Below are 22,969 nucleotides of genomic sequence, written 5' to 3' on the forward strand. Positions count from 1 at the left end.
ATCACCAGGTGAAAACCCAGGTTCGAAGCCTAATAAAAGCAAACTGATGCAGACCTAAGGATTGGTGAACTGCAATATATTCCATTTTTGGTTTTGGGGTTAATACGGCTTTAACATGGCAACGGGCTCCCCGGAGTTGGGGTTAAACTCTATGAGTCCACTCTTTGTGGACTCTTCCAGGACGGTTCTGCTTTTACACACAAGCCCGATTGTGTATCTACCGCCTGAGGATTCCTATGCAAGGATGGAGAAGTGACAACGAACACCGAGAGCCAATTAGGAACGACCTAGGAGAGTGCACGCCTGCAGGGATGCCGGGGAAATCAGATGACATGTAAACGGTGCTGAGAAGTAGCCGGGAGCAGCTCAGTGCAGAGCTGATTACTGAACTGCTGGGATAAGCACCCTCCACTATGGCACAGACTGTCACCCTCAATGGTCCCTCTCCCTGGGGATTTAGACTGGTGGGAGGCAAGGACTTCAGCACTCCTCTCACCATTTCAAGGGTAAGTGACCCTACTTTTCTGCGTTCAGCATCTACTTTGGGATCACTGGAGATATTCCATGTAGTAGGTCTTGGTGTCTTTATGAGATAACATGACTGTCTTGTTTTATTTGCTGATTGTGAGTTTTTTTCAAGTGCTTTGCTGTCCTAGAAGCTGTGCAGAACTCCTACACATCTTGTGTTTGATCCCTGGGTGACACTTTGGAACTACCTGGTAAAGCAGCAAAAGTGACTTCTGGCTGGAGCAGTGCATGAAGGAGACAAAGCATCTAATGTCTGCACTTCTCCGTTCATTCTTCTGTTCATCAATTTCATAGATTGGTTGTGATTAGTTTTTATTGAATGGATCCCAGTTGTTTTTAAAGTATCTAAATCCAAGAGCAAACATTAAGAGTATTGCAACTTACTAATACTTAGGTGCGGTGGCTACATCAGTTTACTTTTACCTTTATTTCCTGGTAATCCTGTTATTAAGATGGTTGTAAAGCTCAGACATGAAAAAGAACAAAGCATATCCCTCCTGTAGGTAAAATGAGTATCTCCTAAATGTGTACCGTTTAGGAGATATTCTCTTTTTTTAGAGCCAGTGCATTCGGTACTCTGAAGGAGCGGTATACCCATGCCATTCCTTTAGAGTACTGCTCCATGGACCGGAACTCCTGCGCACGTGCGCAGGAGAGACGTCATCGCGGCCTGACCCGTCAGATGGCCAGATCTCGCAATCCCAGAGGGAAGACCAGGAGAAGATGGAAGTGGTGACAGCGCGCCGCTGGAAGGCTTCATTTTAAGTCCTACATAATGTGCTAGTATGCAAAGCATACTAGCACATTATTTCATTACCTTGTTAGAGACTTTTTTTTTCCTCTGTGGAAGCACTAAGTGTCATTTGAGTATGCTGCTACTTTGTTCCTTTGCTATCACCATGAATTACTTACTTTCTTGACACCATGAGAAAAATGGTGACGGGGAGGGACCTCCAGCAGACTGACAAGCCTCTGCTCTGTTTGTGTGTATGTGTGTGTGTGTGAGGTTCCTTCAAATCAATTCTCAGAGGTCTCCTCACTGAGCTCTACAGTGTTTAATTTCAGCTAACCACCCCCTTTTTTCTGAACTCTCAGGCAAGCTTTACAAATTCTGGACTTTGAACAAATGTAGAGAAGAGAAAGCTACGGATAAACCTGTACAACTTATGTAGGAGGATCACTTGAGTCACTTCACTGGGTATATGGAAGGGATTGCAAGTACATGTCCTGAACTGGGGTGAGTAAGAGGGAAAGGTGCTTTATAGTCCATAGAGAGAGGCGGGAACAATGTAGTCACCCTAGGACAGGTAGTGTATTAGGACTACAGAACACCTCTCTCTCATCTCCATAACAGGGAGAAGTGATTTATAGTCCATGGACAGAGCAGGGAGCAATGAGAAATGATAGCAGTGTTGTCACGCTAGGGCAGGGAATGTGTTAGAACTACATACCACCTTCCTTTTCCCCTCCATAACAGAGAGAGGTGTTTTACAGTCTACGCAGAGATCAGGGAACAATGCTAATGGATATCCGTGTCATCACTTTAGGACAGGGAGTGTGTTAGGACTACATAGCATTTCCCTCTCATCTCTGTAACAGGGAGAGGTGCTTTATAGTCCATGAAGCAAGCAAGGAACAATGATAAATGATAGCAGTGTTGTCATTCATGGACAGGGAGTGTTTTAGGACTATATAACAACTCCCTCTCATCTCCATACCAGGGAGAGGTGCTTTATAGTCCACAGAGAAAACAGGGAACAATGCTAATGAATAACCGTGTCATCACTCTAGGACAGGGAGTATGTTAGGACTACATAACATTTCCCTCTCATCTCTGTAACAGGGAGAGGTGCTTTATAGTCCATGGAGCAAGCAAGGAACAATGATAAATGATAGCAGTGTTGTCACTCACGGGCAGGGAGTGTGTTAGAACTACACAACACCTCCCTCTCATCTCCATAACAGGGTGAGGTGCTTTATAGTAGATGGAGAGAGCAGAGATAAATGATAATGGTGTTGTCATTCTAGGACAGGGAGTCTATTAGGACTGCAGAACACTGTGTTGGGACTATAAAACAATTCCCTCTCTTCTCCATAAATGAGGGTGGTGTTTTAGTAGTCCACAGAGATATCAGGGAATAATGCTAACTGACCATAGAGTTGTCACTCTAGAAAAAATGGTGTGTTAGAACTATATAACACTGTGTCAAAACTACATAACACCTCCCTCTCTTCTCCATACCAGGAGGAGGCATTTTATAGGCCACGGAGATAACAGGGAAGAATGCTAACTGATAAGAGTCCACAGGCAGATAGTATAGGAAGGTGACAACTCACAAGATTTCTGGTTGGATGATCAGCTTTTTTTTTTTTGCACTCATTGAACAGGTATCATATGTTTTCAATAGTATATTTAACAAACAAAAAAAGGAGCAAATAAGAAAAATGTAGAGTCCACATACACTTTAACTTTATTATTAAGGGAGTTTTCTCAGCAGACTCGGTCGCTGTTAGTTGTTGTGGGAACAAAAGCAGAAGCCACCAAGTTATTTCTGGGAAAACTATTCAATTAAGCTGCTAGCTCCACCCCATCATTTATTAAACCAGAATAAAAAATAACTTGTTTCCTTTTATATATGCAATCTGTGCGACTTTTTTCTATTACAGATTTAGAAATTCACATCTTCTAAATGGATGAGACTTTTAAAATGCATCATTTGTTTACAACACTTTTAATGCACATAGAACTATATATAGAGAATGCCTTCTCCCAGAACACAACTGAAAGCATGAAATAATAATAAAAAAAAAAAATCTAACTTCATTGTACTTCATAGGTACTCATAGAAACACACAATTACATGTTCCTTACTATCACCATGCCTGTTGAATGTATACACATTTGTGTTGTCTAAAATACAGACCACAACACAAATAGTTCTGGTATCCAATATCGGTGGTATGGACTGAATTCAGAATTGGGTGTTGGTGAGAGTATCATATGGTAGCTATGTAAGGAATATGAGTGATTATGTGATTGGTGTGGTATAATGGGATGCAGTAACAGCTTTAGTTTATAGGTGTGTTTACTCTCATGTATAAAGCCCAGATAATAAGTTATAAAAATTGAATGTAACATCCTAAGTCCTGAGCTATTTTAAGTCCTTTTCAAGAAACACTTCAATGCTTGGCATGAAGATTCCCATTGTATACTATGATGCCTGTTCACACCTGAGCATCATGTCGCCAAAAGCTTGTCTGTGGCTAAGGTTAAAGGTATGGTTGGGGGCAGGGGCGTATTTACCACAAGGCAAACAAGGCACTTGTCTAGGGCAGCATTTTTCAGGGGGGTATGTCAGGGGATGTCTGGAGCTGTGAAGACGAGTTTCTCTCTATCGCCAGAGGGTGGGGGGTAGTGGAAGGCTCTCCCGGGTGGGAGGCAGGGGTGTTGTTAGTCAATGTCATTCTCTCTCCGTGGGAGGGGGAAGGGGGAGTTGTGTTGGTCGCTGTCCATGGGGGCAGATGATTTTTGTGTTGCCTAATGTAGAACAAAACCTAAATACACCACTGGTTGGGGGGTGAAAATGCACGGTTGTGTCACATTTTTACTACCTACATCCCCCCAATACACACACACACACACACCCAACTGCTCCCCTTAAGCTCCCCTTAAGCTGCAGTAGGAAGTGGACAGGGGTGTATAAATGCCATGGTCACAATGTATCACTTCATGCCCGCAGAAGAATCTACCCAATATGTAGCAATTGGCAGGCATCAAGCATCCGAAGATGACACATTTAGGTGAATGGGGAAATTCCGCAAATGCCTTGCAACCATGTGCAATGTGCATGGTATTCGGCACATTTGTCAGCAAAAAGGCAGCTGTTTCTTGCCTCTCCTTCTTCTAGTGATCTTCCACTGGCTAATCCAAAAACACATGTACAAATACACAAATAAAAATGCTCCATGCAGTGGATCGAGTGGAGAGGGATTAGAAAGCGTGTTAGTTTTTATTGCTGTCTGTTCCCCCATTAGGGAGATTCATCCTCTCCATTTGTCCTATTTACCATTATCATCAAAAGTAAACGAAAACATCAAATTTTGCGTTGTCCCAAGAAAAGTAATAGAGGGGACATCAGGGACAGACTGACAACTCATGGGGCCCCCAGGCAATAAAGGATCATGGGGCCCCTGTGTCCTTGCCCAAACTCAAAAAAGTCTATGAAAAAGGTACCAGGGGCATCTCATGGGGCCCCCTACTGACCCCTGGCCCTCGGGCAGTGCCCGAGTTTCCAAATGGTCAGTCCGCCCCTGGGGATATCTACCAATGGGGACACTAGTTCTGGTGACCTGGGGGGGTCCCCAAAGAATTCCCTTAATTTGCTGAGATTTTCTCACTTCCTATTTGGCAGTGGAACAGGAAGTAAAGGTAAATCTCCCCAACTGGACGCAGATGGCAAAAAACCAACAGGGGGTATAATCCTCCCTTCCCATATCCAAGAGGAAAAAAAGAAGTTTTGCCTATAGTTCTACTTTAAATAAATTCCTCAATAGCCACAAAGAATATTCATCCAGTTTGTGTGTGCCAATACCTTTCCAAACCCAGCTATTACCTTGTACAAGTATCAATGACATCATCACTGTGGTGTACTTAGCCTGTGCAGATAGCAGAGCCGTGGGAAGGATGTAGCAGCTCCACCCACTACAAGCTACCTACAGAAAACTGCAGGAGGGTGGAGACAAGACCAGTCACCCTGCACAAGGAGGGAGAGCAGCAGTGAACTTTCTTTATTACAGGATGCTCCTGCACAGAAGCATGCTTTTACACTGGATTACTGCACAGATCTGGAAGAAATACACAAAGAACACCAAGATTCAGGGAAGAATACACATGAGGAATGAATTTAGACAATATTTTGTGATCTTGGAGTTCAGCTTTAATTGTAAATCTAGCCATAGACAAAAATAGATACACTATTTTACTGTGAAATTTCCATAGACAATAATCTATAGGAGCAAATACAAAGTAGAGACTGTTCTTGGAAGTCAGGAGCAGTTGTCAGCTACATGCCAATGATTAAAGTGACCACAAAAAAATATTCTGATATTACTTATAAAACCAGTCGCCTTGATTAAAAAATTAAATTATTAGGAGAAGAAGTTTATCTCCATTGTTATTTTTGTTTCAGTGGCTAAAATCCCATTGATATCTATTGTTATGTTTTTCTCTTTTACATAGATAGCTTTTGTTATGTTTTTCTCTTTTACATAGATAGCTTTTGTTATGTTTCTATAAAAAAATGTTTTCCATTGGAGATCTGTTATTTATACATTTGCGTTTCTGTTTGTGACTGTACAGAAGTTGTTCATATTAGGGCATTTGTTCTGGTTTTTTAATGATAGCTATTTATATACTGTTGTTTACTATATTTAAACTTAGACATCTCCCGCGGCACATTACAGACTTGCTCAGGTCCCAGAATCATAACTAGACCTGACTACAAAAAAATCTATACAATGATATAAACCAAAAACCTGCAAACTCCCTCCCTCCTCACACAGCAACTCTTGGTTATGAGAATGGTATCAAAGACCTCCTGGGATCGGATGTAGTCAGTGGGTACTGCCAAAATATTCATAGTTTGAATATTTTGTGAGAAACCCTGCCCCTCACGCAAATTTGTGCGCACACACATATGTGACCTTTCTAATACATTAATAACACACATACTAGAAGGCTAGGTAAACAAGTTGTTTGTATGCGCATTTTTAAAAGAGAAGTATAGGGTTCTGTAAAAAAAAGGAAAAAAAATATACTCACCTAGGTGGATGCTGCATCTGTTCCCTGCCACTTCTAATACTGAGAACCGAGCGATCAAAGATCTCTGATCATTTAGTTCTCGGTCTTCAGTGAGCAGAGAGCAGTGACTGTCAGTCTCCAGCTCTCTGCTCTAACCCTAGTACTGGGCTGTGGAGGAGACAGGAATGGCTGGCTCAGGCTGTCAACGGCTCACTGAGAGGCTGATTTAGCTGCCGGTCAGGCTTCTGGGTGGATCAGTACCATATGGTTGGGATCTTTCCAGAGCCTGGACCGGCTGAATGACATCAACGGACAGCTGGCTTAAACCCGATCTTGGCTAAAAACGGGTCACAGGAGTGCAGAACAAACTGCACTCCTATGATCCATAGCAGAAGTATAACCAAAAAAGCTTTGGCCCTTTAAATGAAACAGTAGAGACCATGGAAAACTATTCAAAGCCAATCTGTGCTTTGCTCATACAGGTTTTCTTTAATGCTCCTCTCTCATTTGGCACATACATACCTTTTCTTTGCTGATGCTTCATTTAGCTTTTGAGACTGAAGAATATATTCAGTACCCTTTCCCCCCCATATGACAGTGCTGGTGTTTCACGAATGGTACAATACATATATAGGGGCAGGTGGAGAGTTCTCAGAAAAAAGGAAGCATTAACTAGAAGAGTAACTCAGAGCCTATAAGGCTTCTTTTTCTCGCTGTATGTGGCTGCACATATAAACTCTATGTGGATGGTGTTTGGCCAGTGTAAACGGCAGCAATAGCATATGATGCTCACTGGTCCACATTTCATTACTCCCAATTATTCCTCATTTAGAGTGACTATCCCTCTATTTGGAACCAAATCCATCCGTCTCTTTTTTCTCCTTATCTTTCCTCTTTTTAATCTGATGTATAAATGCCAATAAAAAATGCATTATTTAACTACCAAAATAGTTATACAACACTAAATATTTCTATCTATATCAGCCTTTCTCAACCTTTTCATCAAAGAGGTACCCTTGAAATAACTTTCCAGTCTCTGGGAACCCCTGCTAAAATTACTATATCTACAACTCATGATACATTAGTGTGATGGTCATTGGGAAGAATTACCCCTTTAAAAGATGATTGGTATCAGTAGTAACTTATCTGAGAGGCAGAAATTGCTCATTGCTTAAGGAACCCCTAGGCAACCTCAGAGGGAACCCTAGGGATCCATGGAACCCTAGTTGAGAATCTCTGCTTTATATTATTGCATTTCCTTTTTTTAAATATCCTGTATATAAGAAAATTAGTTGCAAAAAAGTAGCACTTGTGGGTTTAATCAATAATTTTTGGTTTATTAACTCTTCATGGTCCATGTACAGGATATGTGTCCCATGCCTACATATTTTCTGCTAAAAAGGTTTCCCTCTTTCTCAAATTAGAAAGTTGTACATGCATGACCAGGCTTTTTGAAGCTTGATGTAGAAATAGTGGTTTTTTTCTGAACTGAAATAATTACCTATGCATCAGCCCAGTACACTATGTATATAGAGCGTATTATTGGTACCGTTTACAATTCTGACTTCATGAATTAAATAAATTATGATTGTCACCAAATGGAGACCAAAAAATAGAGCAGGTACAGACATGTCCAAATTCTTTGGCATGCATGATGAGTGCATATTTCCAAAGTCCTGAATGCTGACCAAACTGGGTATAGATGTACCTATAGCACTGTCATTGGTAAGACCTCTCCAATGTATACACATCATGAAAGGAATTAAGATACATCAAAGGTTGCAATTATTACAGTACGGGGGCGGACTGACAACTCATGGGGCCCCCGGGCAATAGGGGATCATGAGGCCCCTGTGTCCTTGCCCAAACTCAATAAAGGCTATGTAAAAGGAACCAGGGGTATCTCATGGGTCCCCCTATTGACCCCAGGCCCTCGGGCAGTGCCCGAGTTTCCAAATGGTCAGTCCGCCCCTAATGATACAGTATCATTAGTGATGATAGAGTTAATAACAATGCTATTTAAATGACATCTGAATAGAGCCCACCCTGCTCAATGCCAATTAGTCAAGTTGAAAACCTTGTCTCCTTCCATGCCTACATAGTATTGTCCTTGCTTCATAACATGAACAGCCCTGGTTGTAGTGTCCATCTATTTGTAGTTATTACCCTACAAAGTTCTTCAACAGCTGGAAGTGTAGTAGCTGCTGTAATTTGAAGAAATGTGTAGAATACTTTCTTTCTCACCCTTCCCTAGAAACTTGCTTTTGATTATATTATAAATACAAATTGTGACAGTTATGTTCCTCCTTAAACCATTTCGTTGCCATGACCGTGACTCTTGTCTCACTGACATGACAAATCTCTGTGGTTACACGTCTTGGTGCACTTTTTCCAGATCCCACCCTAGAAAGGAGTGCCTGCTACGAAAGTGTTTGACAGAGATGCAGAATAACAAAAGCCACATTATGCCTTTGTTGACTTTGGTAATCTGTTTGGTCACAGGTGCAAGTTACTTACAGCAAACAGGAGCAGTTTCAGGTTAGCAGAAATATAAATTCTAACCTAATGCTTTATCCTACCCTGCAGAAAAACGAATTGTTGTAGAGCAGGCATCATTTAGAACAATATAAGCAGGTAGCTCAATCAGGCAGTGAATGCTATTACTCCAAAATACAAAAAGGAGTCTGCTCTCTCCCTACATCTGCAACCGATTACTGCACTTCCAGACTCCACTGCTGTTCTAAAATTCCCCTCAATGTGCACTTGATGTGTTATCAAAGAAATCCAAGAAGAAAAGGTCAGGCACCCAGCACAGGAGATGGCAGGGCTGGGGTTAACAACAGTTCTATACACAGAGAACAAAGAATGTGTGGAACTGCGGCTCAGCTGAAGAAAACAGAATATGTCCACAAAATCAAGTCAGGGATATAGTCATAAGAACTGATGTGTTTGCTCTAAAAGAATTTAACGATTATGCACTAAAAAGAGACTTTGATCATCCAGGAAACAAATCAGCTCTTTATTTTTAAAAAAATGTTCAAGCGACAGCCCTAAGAAATATTTTCCAAAATATACGTTTTAACTTCTTGTGTTTTCTTGTTATCCACATCCATTATTTGGGTAGTTAGAGAAAGTACATCTAACACACTGCTTCTTGAGTTAAAGTATAGGTAAACACATCCCTCACCTTGTAAAACAAGCCATTCAGTTTAAAATAGAAATGAAAGGCAAAACATTTGTGTACAGCCCTGGCCAAAAATTTTGAGAATATGAATTTTCACTGAGTCTGCTGCTTCAGTGCTTTTAGATCTTTTTGTCAGATGTTACTATGGTATACTGAAGTATAATTTCATAAGTGTCAAAAGCTTTTATTGACAATTACATTAAGTTTATGCAAAGAGTCAATATTTGCCTTGTTGACCCTTCTTTTTCTAGACCTCTGCAATTCGCCCTGGCTTGCTGTCAATCAACTTCTGGGCCACATCCTGACTGATGGCAGCCCATTCTTGCATAATCAATGCTTGGAGTTTGTCAGAATTTTGGGGGGATTTTTTGTTCACCCGCCTCTTGACGATTGACCACAAGTTCTCAATGGGATTAAGGTCTGGGGAGTTTCCTGGCCATGGACCCAAAAGTTTGATGTTTTGTTCCCCAAGCCACTTAATGATCACTTTTGCCTTATGACAAAGTGCTCCATCATGCTGGAAAAGGCTTTGTTCATCACCAAACTGTTCTTGGATGGTTGGGAGAAGTTGCTCTCAGAGGATGTTTTTGTACCATTAGGCAAAATTACGAGTGAGCCCACTCCCCTGGCTGAGAAGCAACCCCACACAGGAAGGGTCTCAGGATGCTTTACTGTTGGCATGACACAGGAATGATGGTAGCGCTCACCTTTTCTTTTCCAGACAAGGTTTTTTCAGGATGCCCCAAACAATCAGAAAGGGGATTCTTTGCTGCCCTTCCTGACACCAGGCCATCGTCCAAAAGTCTTCGCCTCATTGTGCGTGCAGATGCACTCACACCTGACTGCTACCATTCCTTAGCAAGCTCTGCACTGGTGGTGCCCCGATCCTGCAGCTGAATCAACTTTAGGAGACGGGCCTTGCGCTTGCTGGACTTTCCTAGGCACCCTGAAGCCTTATTCACAACAATTGAACCTCTCTCCTTGAAGTTCTTACTAATTCGATAAATGGCTGATTTAAGTGCAATCTTAGTAGCAGCAAGATCCTTGCCTGTGAATCCTTTTTTGTGCAAAGCAATCATGACTGCATGTTTTTCCTTGCAGCCAACTATGGTTAACAGAGGAAGAACAATGATTTCAAGCACCATCCTCATTTTAAAGCTTCCAGTCTGTTATTCTAACTCAATCACCATGACAGAGTGATCTCCAGACTTGCCCTTGTCAACACCGATACCTGTGTTAACAAGAGAATCACTGACATGATGTCAACTGGTTCTTGTGTGGCACGGCTGAAATGCAGTGGAAATTGTTTTTTTTGGGATTAAGTTCAATTTCATGGCAAAGAGGGACTTTGGCATTAATTGCAATTCATCTGATCACTCTTCATATCATTCTGGACTATATGCAAATTGCCATCATAAATACTGAGGCAGCAGACTTTGTGAAAATTATTATTTGTGTCATTCTCAAAAATTTAAGCCAGGGCTATAGGTAGAAAAAAACATTATGAATTCCCTTTTTTCCCCTTTTATATAAATGATCACATACCCTCTAAACTCCTTATACAGCTAAAAACAAAGAGCTGGGGGAGGAGAAACAGCAGGACACTGACTTTTCCAGTGAATGGCTGTGCGAAGGAGGGGGGGGGGGTGTGAGCGGAAGTCTGATCATTGGAGGAGAGCATACTGGGGTTTATTTAGTAAAGCTGGAGAGTGCAAAATCAGACTCACTTCTGCATAGAAACCAATCAGCTTCTTACTTTAGCTTGTTAAATTAAGCTTTGGCAATAAAACCTGGAAGCTGACTGGTTTCTATTCAGAAGGGAGTCTGATTTTGCACTCTCCAGGTTTAGTAAATAAACCCCACTGAGTTCCCAGCACAGCTAGAGAACTGACCATGCTTTGCTTTCATGCCTAGTGTAGTCAGTGTTTTGATAGGAAAGCAGAGGGACTAGCATAAACACCAGGGATTTCGCACAAAAGTAGCAACACACAGAGACCAGGATGATTTTTCATACAAGTACATGGCAGTACAGCAGACACATCAGGAATATGAAGATTGAAATTTTGGATTTACATAATCTTTAAGACATGCATATTCTGTTTAGGATGTTGCTGAAACTAAGATTCCTGATTCATATAGGTAACCAAAATGTAAACAAAATCGAAATGTCTATTAATTGAATTGGAGATAAGTCCACAAATCATGGGAGAAACATTTTCTTTTATAAGAAACATTCTTTTTATACTTTCTTGGCTTTCATTTTACTAGGACAGTGTAGTTAGATTAGCTGTAAAGGAAAATAGAGTATACATGTCTGCCTGATGATACAGATTACTTGGCTGAAAAACATTGAAATATAAAACAGACTGGATAAGCGTTAAAAGCAATAATAGTATCGATAAGACAATACATTGTAGTCAAAGTCAGCAAACACTCAAAAGTACTGGATGCCTAACTATGTCTGCATTTTATGTAAATTTTGTTTTAAATTTTTTTAGAGTATAATCCATTTCAGACTGTGGGCTGCATTGCAGTGCTTTAGAAAAAAACTGCATGTTGCCTTTTGAGTGCATTGACCCACATTTTGCCATTCAGTCAATTCAGATGCAGTCTTTCACAACATTTCAATGCACATGAGTTCTTGGAACAGTTGGGTCTTAAACTATTAATGAAAATGTGGTAATGAATGCTGTAAAAACATGAGAAGAAATATATATTGGGAAATGCAACCATTCCCTTTTCTGTTTAGGAATGGAACCAAACCGTTCACCACGTATGTACCATATCTGAATGATGGCAGAATTATTAGGGGGAGTTATGAAGTTGGTAAAAGAGGGGCAGATCACATATTATTATTAAAGAGAGGGTTGCCTATTAATGGTCACCCTATATTGGACATACACTTGGCAGTTTTGTTTGAATGGAACCAAACCGTTGACCATGTATGTACCATATCTGAATGATGGCAGAATTATTAGGGGGAGTTATGAAGTTGGTAAAAGAGGGGCAGATCACATATTATTAATAAAGAGAGGGTTGCCCATTAATGGTCACCCTATATTGGACATACACTTGGCAGTTTTGTTTGAAAGGAACCAAACCGTTCACCGCGTATCTACCATATCTGAATGATGGCAGAATTATTAGGGGGAGTTATGAAGTTGGTAAAAGAGGGGCAGATCACATATTAATATTAAAGAGAGGGTTGCCTATTAATGGTCACCCTATATTGGACATACACTTGGCAGTTTTGTTTGAAAGGAACCAAACCGTTCATCACGTATCTACCATATCTGAATGATGGCAAAATTATTAGGGGGAGTTATGAAGTTGGTAAAAGAGGGGCAGATCACATATTAATATTAAAGAGAGGGTTGCCTATTAATGGTCACCCTATATTGGACATACACTTGGCAGTTTTGTTTCTCTCTCTCAGGTTTCAACAATCAGCAATCCACCAATAATGGTTTTATTTTTTCCCAGTTTCAAATGATCGAAAAGTAGAAGAAACTCAGTCAAAATCACTGCAGTGTTAGCTACAATTGCCTTGTGTATGGCCAGCGTTCTTGATGTGACACTATTTATAAAGCAGTGAGTGGGACTTGATGGGATGTTCTCTGGTGGAGAATTGATTGCTGTCTTTTAAAACACATAGGGTTTATTTACTAAAGCTGCGTGCAAAATCAGGCTCACTTCTCCATAGAAACCAATCAGTTTCCAGGTTTTATTGCCAAAGGTTAATTGAATAAGCTGAGGTTAGAAGTGAGCCTGATTTTGTACTCTCCATCTTTAGTAAATAAACCCCACATACTTGGAAGAATCACATGCAGATAATGTTTGGTGAATATCAAATTCTCTGCTTTATAAATATGGCATGCTGACATTGTTTCTTAGGAATTAAGGCTGTCTTGTAGGGGAAGGTTGACTCTAGAGACAGTTTGGACAAACAGAGCCTTTCCAACTTCCCCAAGAGCAGCAAATCTAAGACTTGTCCTTCCACCAACATGATACTTGATGCAATATTCAAATAACAATGAGGCAGCTTAGGGCTACCCTAGTGCAGTGATAGCAAGCATCTCTAAACATTGGAAGTTGTTCTTGAAAAATCTTTAAGCTGCCTGGCTGGAAAATGGTATTAAAGAGTATGTATAGCAAAAAGTTTTCTTTAGTTTTGACTAAAGCAGGTAAATGTTAAGGTAGAATTCTAGGGTTTAATGCACTTTGAACACAGGCATTCCTTGGTTTACGAATGCCTCGGTTAATGTAATTTTCGGTTTACGAATGAAAATCCATTGAAAATAGTGCCTCGGTTAATTTTTTTGCAATACGAAGCAAGTTTCCCCTGGATGCATTGCACCTGGGAGGTTTATAGCACTGGCCCCGTGCCTTTAAAGTGCACTTTATAAAGAGTTTTGAACAGATAAGACTTTTGTTTTACTTTTTTCTGACCACCGGAACGGATTAATTGGTTTTCAATGCATTTACGAGTTTTTCTCGCAATACGAAGCAAGTTTCCCTAGGATGAATTGCGCCTGGGAGGTTTATAGCACTGACCCCGTGCATGCTGGAGTCTGTGGGTAGCATGTGGAGTCGAGTGTGGAGGTATTGGAATGGTTTTTGCATTGCGTTTTGTAGCCATTCTGGAAATTTTTAATCATGTCCCTGTACAGTATTTATGCCTTTAAAGTGCACTTTATAAAGAGTTTTGAACAGGTAAAATGCTTTTTTCTTACTTTTTTCTGACCTCCGGAACAGATTAATTGGTTTTCAATGCATTCCTATGGGAAACCGCTTTTCCGTTTACGAATCTTTCGCAATACGAAACTTCCCGGAGAACGCATTAAATTTGCAAACCGAGGTACGCCTGTATTTCATTTAGGCCAAGCGGACCCAAATTAACATATTCTATTACTAAACGATTAAGCCTCTGGGTGTGGTTTAATATTTGCTGTAGCATTAGGTACATACAATGTGTCAATGAGACCTCAAATCCCTCATTTAATCAAAGCATTAGTGTGATTGAATGCTTTTGTTTTTCTAAAAATGGTGCCATGTAGTTCAGAGTAAACCAGAAGTGATTTCAGGTCATCACTTTCAGCTTAGTGTATTACAGAGCCGATCAAAGCTGATCTGGTCTTTGTTCGCGCTTTGTGGTTAGCCGCCAGCTGGTCATTCGGAACTCCCGGTGGGACGAAACCGGGGGGGGGGGGCATCCCCTTCCACTGCTTGTAATAGCAATCGAGAGGCTAGTTAGCCACTTTGATTTCTATTACGAGAGCTGACCGTCAACCCTAACGAAAACGGTATCAGGATGATGCCTACAGCTGCAGGCATCATCCCGGTACAACAGCTCAAACTCCAGCAACGTACAGGTATGTTACTAAAACTGAAGTGGGTAAGGTGCACATGAAAAATTCTGTGCAAAGTCTTTGTCTGTCACCTTGAGAAAGAGGATCTGAGTACTTTCAAAATGTTGGTGTTTTTTTTGCGATACGAGAATTCCCTAAATGTTATTCTAGAACACAGGTATCAAACTGGCGGCCCTCCAGCTGTTGCCAAACTACAAGTCCCATGAGGCATTGCAAGATTGACAGTTACAAGCATGCCTTCCAAGGGCAGAGGCATGATGGGACTTGTGGTTTTGCACCAGCTGGAGGGCCGCCAGTTTGACACCCCCCTTCTAGAACATTGTTGGAGTGCTGGCTTTTTCTCTATGTTTAAATTCTGCAGTGTCACCGCATAGCCAAGCACCCACCCCTTAAAAAGGTTTACGTGTTGTTTGATGTGTTACAGGTTTTTATTACTGTCTGTCTGTGCCATTGTGGAGGTTTCCCCTCACTCTTTGTTCAGGTGGTAGGTGTCAGACAAAACAAGAAGTGAGGAAGTTTCCACAACATGAACACATACAGACATAAAAATAAATGTACCTAAAACTGAAAAAAAATTGGGAGTTGGGCTTTAAAAAAAATGCTACTTTAGTTTTGGAATGATGAAACAAATCCTGCTCCCCTTTGAGGCTAGGTTCACACTATTGTGGATGGTTGCATGTGCGGGAATTGCAGCTGTTCCCGCACTCACAATAAAAATGTGCTGCTCATTAGAGACGCGTGGGGCTGCCATTCATTCTTAATGGCACCTCCCCATGCATCTTAAACTGCAGCGCATGCGCAGGAACCACAAGGAAATGGCATGGTGCACAAATGCTGCAGAACTTTTTTCATGCATGAAATGCAGATATAGCAGCCCATTGAAATGAATGGGCTGCTGTGCTTGCGCAAATGTGGGCCGCAAACCCACACTAAGCTGTACAAACTCCTGTGTACCAGAACAGAACTAGTTCATGGGTTTTTTTCTGCTATTTTTCTTCTTTTTTATTGCTCTATTAAAGTTTTCTCGGATAAGAGAACTTCTTCTCTTCTATAGGTTAATCTCACTGTGTACAGTGTTATGTTAAACGCTGTATCCTATAAATGAACAGATGAGAAGAAGGCAAATGCCAAATGACAATGAGACAGATCTGCACCAGTTATGTGTATACAATTGAAGGGGATTTCCTCATTCCAGATGCTTAGATGAACCATAATCTCTCCATGGTTCCCCAGTGACAGCAGATTATGGCTAAAACAAGTCAATCAGGGAGAACACAGGTTTTACATAACAATGAGACTGGAATGTTAATCGCATTTCCCCTCCTTGTAAGGCTTAAGGAACTTTCACTGGCCAAATCGAGGGATTGTCAGAATTGAAGGGAAGGTGTATGGTTATCTCGCAGTGCAGTTCAATTAGTGGCAGTACAGTATGTGCAAGGCCATTCTTTTTTTTTTTTTGGAGGATAAATTAGGTTTTATGCATTACTCATTCTCATTTTCAGTATACATATCTATATTTAAAGTTATTCTCCAGGCAAACAGCTAAATATGCAGTTTGAAGTTACATTTTCCACCTGGCTGGGATTTCACTGACCAGGGGTAAATTAGGGGAGTATGGACCTAAAGTACAGGGGTGGACTGACCATTCGAGCACTCGGGTACTGCCCAAGGGCCCGGGGTCATTGGGGGGCCCCATGAAATGCCCCTGGTACCTTTTTATAGGCTTTTTTGGGTGTTCTTTGAGTGTGGGCAAGGACATAGGGGTCCCATGATCCCCTATTACCTGGTGGCCTCATGAGTTGTCAGTCCACCCCTGCTAAAGCAATAAAAATCTGACCTCTATAGGATTGAATATACTGAGCAGCATGTCAGACTTTACATCTGCCCAATCCTCTCCACCTTAAATTTGTTTATGCTTCATTGGTTACTTAGTAGAGAGGAGATAGCCATTGTCACGTGATGGAATGACTCACTTTGGTACACATCATGGTTCTTTTCTCTGGTGGCCAGTATACTGTAGTTGCAAGTCCTTCAGTGACAGAGAGCAGCCTGTAAAGTTGAACAGCCACTGTTGCTATGTGAAAACTGCCATACCTAAACTTCAGCTTTAATATTAAGAAACGTTTTTAGTTTTAGATTGCAGAATTCATTTTCAGAAACAGACTAGTGTCCCCTGGCATAGGTTTCAGCAACTAGAACACTGCAAGATGCCTTCAATATCCATCACACCGAGAAAATAATTACTTATTAACTTACTATTAAAATTAATCTAAGATTCAGTGTTTTTAACCCTAGATTGGTATACTAACAGTTTTTTAAATTCTGCGCTATTAAAAAAATAATATGTATCACTAAAGAAATAAGGAACAAATGAATGAAAAATGAAAAAATAGCTTGCACATTCAAAATATTACAATATTGAAAATAGGGGAAAAAAAGCAGTACCAACATAGGGCTCATGTACACTGCAGTTGATAAACTCACGTTTAGGAGCTGTTCAGCGTGTTTTCAGCAGCCCCTGAACTCACCCTAATGTTTTCTTATGTGACCATGTACACATCTTCGTTTACAGTCGTTTACAGGCATTTGAGTTTACAGTCATTTTTTTGAACGCAGAAAACTTGCGTTCAGCAGTCGATTTTATCTGTATTTTAAATGCAAAGCGATTTTAAATGCGTCTAAACGCAGCAAACGCATTTATAAGAGTTTGCATTTGAAATTTTTTTTTTAACTCTTCCAGTTCCCGATGCTGTCCAGAACCTTTTTTCATCATAAAAAATGCATGTAAAGCGTTTTCAAGGTACTCAGATGGACAAAACACTGAACACAGGATGTTCCTACCAAGCTTGTCACACATTGTAATGACCAATTCACACCTCAGACCTCTCCCACCCTTGGAAAAAAAAGATATGTTAATGACCATTCACACCTCAAATTCCTCATGAAGACCCCCCACCAGGTGACCTTAATGACTCACTCCACCAGACACCTTCCCACCCTTGGAAACAAAAAAATGTTAATGAGCAACTCACACCTAATCTCAACACATACTGCTGTCTCTGCTTCTACTCTCTGTATTTCTCTGAAACAGTCTGAAATAGTTAATAATTTACCACTTTTTAGTGCATTCTGGGCATTTATTAGGTTCTCCTGTGCTTATCTTTAAAAAATGCTTCTAAAAGCAAACGCACATAAACGCGTTATGCAAACATGGCTAAACAGACGGTTTTTAACCTATGTTTTCCAGCAGTTTCCATCGTTTAGAAGTGTCCCATGTACATGGGGCCTTAATAGCTAAGAAGAGCTTGGGAGAAAGAAGTTAAATAGGCCTGATTATGGTTAATTAAAGGTTACTAAGGGGTGAAATAGTAAAACAGTTTTTTTTTCTTTTTGAAATCACAGGCATGCCTAAAAATTAAAATAATTTTTTTTGGGGCATGTGTAGCATAACCAATGTTAAGGTCAGCTTCGGTTCATAGCATAACCCCCATGTGAATTGCACAGGAACTGCACCATATTCAATTCCAAAAGAAAGTGCAGGCACCTTTTTTTGGAGCTGCACCGAAACCACATTGCATGGTCGTTTTGTACCATGTGATCTGGCATGGGCAAACTGCTCTGCAATTGTGATGCATTTGGGGTGTCGTTAACTTTGTATTAACACCCGCAGCAGATTGTAAACACAGTGCGATTGCAAGGCGGTGTGGGAAAAGCGCAGGGATCTCTGTGTTTCCCACACTGCATATGTGTGAACCTAGGCTAAAGGGAATCTTTCAGTTCTTCTTGCCCCATTGCTCCATTTCTCTTTTGGAGACCTGGGTCATGTCCCATTGTAAGTTCCTGATTGATTGATTGATTGATTGATTTCGGGTATTTATAGTGCCAACAATTTACACCATGCTTTATATATATTGTACATTCACATCAGTGGTGCTGGAGCTTACACAGGATTATTGACCTCCTCTCCCCTGAAACAGTGTTTTGGTGATTGGCTGCTCAGGCCTAAGCTCTGCATCCCAGGAGTAAGAGAAGGTGACATGTTTTCCAGTACTCAGGTGTATAGCGGTCGCGAGGCTATCAAGAGAACCTGTCACTATGCACATTCAGGGATTCTCTTCATTTCCTCTTGCATAGGCAAATAAATAGCTATGTTGTTTTGTCTGTGTTTTGTGGCTTTAGGGGCTGCATGATTGTAGTATTTGAGACCTTTGTTTCTAAACATAATTTTTGGATTATCGCTTTGTACATTTTCAAGCAATGTATTATTAACATGATATATTTATACTTGTATTTTTATAGTGCAGTCTTCCTTAGCCATAATGAGTATATTGATTCTTTTGGATTTGAATAGCTTAAGTGGTTTTAACGCACATGTACTGCGCTCAGCAGTGAGTATTATGTTTCATATGTTATGCTAATTGGTTAAGGATACTGCTGTAGCCTTGGGTTTCTACAAAACAGAGTACTCTTTGATTAAGTGCTGATGGATGATTCATAATAGAGACTTTACAGGCCCTGTAATTTGCCCTATTAGACTTGTGGGTTTCTGCAAGTTATAAGCTGGCTACAAAATTAAAATGTATACACTTACACGCCTACCCAAACCTTCAAACAGATTCATAAGCAGTGCCCTGTCTCATTATTGGCTCATCACTGTGATGAGTGGCCTCACTAGCTTATTACCCTGTAAAGAATACGAACATGCCTTTTTATTTGTCTTGAACCAGGAAAAGTATATGTAAGTGCACAGAGCAGATGTATTTCGCGGTCAGTATTAGCCACACATTTCATAAAGAACAATGGTGCGGAGGTGTAGTCGTTGTGGCTGTGACTGTTGGAATAGGCCAGCGAAGCAATAAAATTTACAAGCAGCTGCTGGGGAGCATTCACTATTTTTTCTAAACTAGCTCTTAGCTTTTTTATTTTTCCAGTTGGGAATGCATTCAGGGGATTTAGATAATACTGCAGGTTTTGTGCTTGTTGTGTGGGAATATAAAACGGAAAACAAATCTGAGTATTTGAGTGCTACAAAGAGGTCATACAGTTGAATGCCCTTAGTAGCTATATTGAAGCAACACCACATGTGCATACAGAGGTCTAGTCAATGCCGTTTCTTGGTGTGGGGAAATTGGGCAGTTGCCTAACATGCACCTGCCTGTATGGGGCACCAGGGTAATGTGAGAAACAACATGCTTAAGTTTAAATATTTGCTTTTGTAAAAGTGGAGGGTAGGGCAGAGTGCAATTTTAGGTGGCTAGTCTAGGGCACCAAAATGGTCAGAAACACCCTCGTGTTCAGTATTTGTAAATTGTGGGGAATTAGTTCTTTCACTGCAATCATGTTTGTTGTAGGAAAATGAGAGAAATCATTTTAAAGATTTGTGTCTGTTGTATGCCGCCAGTTTTTTTTTCTTCAAATGTACCTAATCATATGAACCTGATAATATGTACCTATAATACAGTTGTACTATTGTACTTTGGAAATTAGACATACACTATATTGCCAAATGTATTGGGACACCCCTCCAAATCATTGGGTTGAGGTGTCCCAATCACCTCCATGACCACATGGGTGTATAAAATCAGGCACCTAGGCATGCAGAATGCTTCTACAAACATTTGTGAAAGAATGGGTCGCTCTCAGGAGCTCAGTGAATCCAAGTGTGGTACCGCGATAGGTTGCCACCTGTGCAATAAGTCCATTCGTGAAATTTCCTTGCTACTAAATATTCCATGGTCAACTGTTAGTGGTATTATAACAAAGTGGAAGCAACTGGGAACAACAGCAACTCAGCCACCAAGTGTTATGCACGTAAAATGACAGAGCGGGGTCAGCGAATGCTGAAGCGCACAGTGAGCAGAAGTCTCCAACTGTCTGCAGAGTCAATAGCTAAAGACCTCCAAACTTCCTGTGGCCTTCAGATTAGCACAACAACAGTGCATAGAGAGCTTCATGAAATGGGTTTCCATGGCCAAGCAGCTGCATCTAAGCCTTACATCACTAAGTGCAATGCAAAGCATCGGATGCATTAATGTAAAGCACATCGCCACTGGACTCTAGTGCAGTGGAGATGTGTTCTCTGGAGTGACCAATCACGTTTCCCTGTCTGGCAATCTGATGGACGTGTCTGGGTTTGGTGGTTGCCAGGAGAACGGTACTTGCCTGACTGCATTGTGCCAAGTGTAAAGTTTGGGGGGGGGGATTATTGTGTGTGGTTGATTTTCAGTAGTTAGGCTTGGCCCCTTAGTTCCAGTGAAGGGAACTCCTAAGGTGTCAGCATACCAAGACATTTTGGACAATTTCATGCTCCCAATTTTGTGGGAACAGTTTGGGGATGGCCCCTTCCTGTTCCAACATGACCGCACACCAGTGCACAAAGCAAAGTCCATAAAGACATGGATGAGTGAGTTTGGGGTGGAGGAAATTGACTTGCCTGCACAGAGTCCTCACCTCAACCCGAACACCTTTGGGATGAATTAGAGTGGAGACTGCGAGCCAGGCCTTCTAATTCCGACATCAGTGCCTGACCTCACAAATGCGCTTCTGGAAGAATGGTCAAACATTCCCATAGACACACTCCTAAGCCTTGTGGACAGCCTTCCCAGAAGAGCTGAAGCTGGAATAGCTGCAAAAGAAGCTGCAAACTCAATATTGAACCCTACGGACTAAGACTGGGATGACATTAAAGTTCATGTGCGTGTAAAGGCAGGCGTCCCAATACTTTTTGCAATATAGTGTATTTAGTTGGTGCAATGAAGCCAGTCCATCCATTGAGAGATCTCATAGATTAAATTAGACATAGCTTTCAACATCATAATTATTTTTTCTCACAAATGCATAAACAATTTTTCTCATGTGGACCAGTAAAAATGTCCACTGATAGGACATTTCAATGCATATTTTTACTATCATAAAGCTATATGATAAATAGGGCTGTACATAATACTACTGATTCTGTGTTTTGTTTTAGCACCCAGCATTCTCTGATGTATATTTCCACACAATTCAGCCAGTAACATCTTTGTCCAGGGTTACGCACTATCTGTGGCTCCCCATTGCTAAATACAAAAGTAACTTAAAACTGCAACACGCACACAGATTTGTTTGATTGAAGAGGGCATAGTGCAAGGGTCTCTTAACTTCAGCCCACAGGTCAAATCTGGCCTGCTACAGGATTGCATCTGGCCTGCAGCTAGGGTCAGAATTCTTCTACTGGGCTGTCTTTCTCCAACTTAGTTGGTTGCTAAGATTGTCAGCATCCTAGCATCCAATGACGTGCTTGCCCGAGCAGGAGGAAAGCCAATATCTTCTATGGCTTCTGCTCTGCTGCCACATTGACTACAGTCACGCTTTAAGCAAAGTCAGGGAGAATCACTGATAGGGAATCTGATGTAGGGGAGCTCTGATGGGGTCCCTGATATAAGGGGGACTCTGATGGGGACCCTGATATAAAGGGGCTCTGATGTGGAGCCTGATGTAAATGGGGCAATGATGGGGACCCTGATGTAAAGCAGGTTCTCATGTAGATTCTGACGTAAGGGAAGATTCCTAAGGTGAGCTTTGATGTGAGGGGGAATCTGATGGGGACCAAGATGTAAGGAAGGCTTTGATGAAGACCATGATGTAAGTGATGCTCTGATGGGAAACCTGGGATAGAGGGGATCTGAGGGAGACCCTAATGTAAGGGGGAACTGTAATGTTTGAGGAGACGCCTAAGGCAGATTCAGACGTAAGAGAGTATCATTTGGGGACCCTGATATCAGGGAGTCTCTGAAGGGGACACTGATGTAAAGGGAGCTCTGATGCAGACTGATGTAAGGGAGGTTCTGATGGGGACCCTGATGTAAGGGAGGCTGTAATTGGGACCCTGGTGTAAGGGGGACTCCTAAAGAAGACTCAGATGTAGGGGGACTCCTAAGGTGAACTCTTGTATAGGAGGGGCTCTGATGGGGAACTATGATGTAAGGGAGGGGAGGCTCTGATTTGTTTAACTTGTTTAGGTTTTTTCTTCTGTTCTGACACGTATTGTGCTAATTCCAAGAAGGACACAAGTAGAGTATGTAAGGGAAGACTCCTAAGATGGGCTTT

The 22,969-nt window shown here is 41.2% G+C and overlaps 1 protein-coding gene across 1 annotated transcript in view; it reads left to right on the forward strand.

The window, feature by feature from the left end:
• The first annotated feature begins 329 nt into the window (after positions 1-329).
• PDLIM4 (PDZ and LIM domain 4) overlaps positions 330-22,969 on the forward strand; it is a 242,311-nt gene continuing 219,671 nt past the window's right edge. The window contains exon 1 of the mRNA XM_089694062.1: positions 330-506. Coding sequence (XP_089550188.1) covers positions 414-506 — 93 coding nt within the window. The 5' untranslated portion in view covers positions 330-413. The remainder of the gene's footprint in view (positions 507-22,969) is intronic.

This window comes from Staurois parvus, unplaced genomic scaffold (assembly GCF_062004578.1).
Source record: "Staurois parvus isolate SC_StPar_1 unplaced genomic scaffold, SC_StPar_1.0 ptg000648l, whole genome shotgun sequence".
NCBI lineage: Eukaryota > Metazoa > Chordata > Amphibia > Anura > Ranidae > Staurois > Staurois parvus.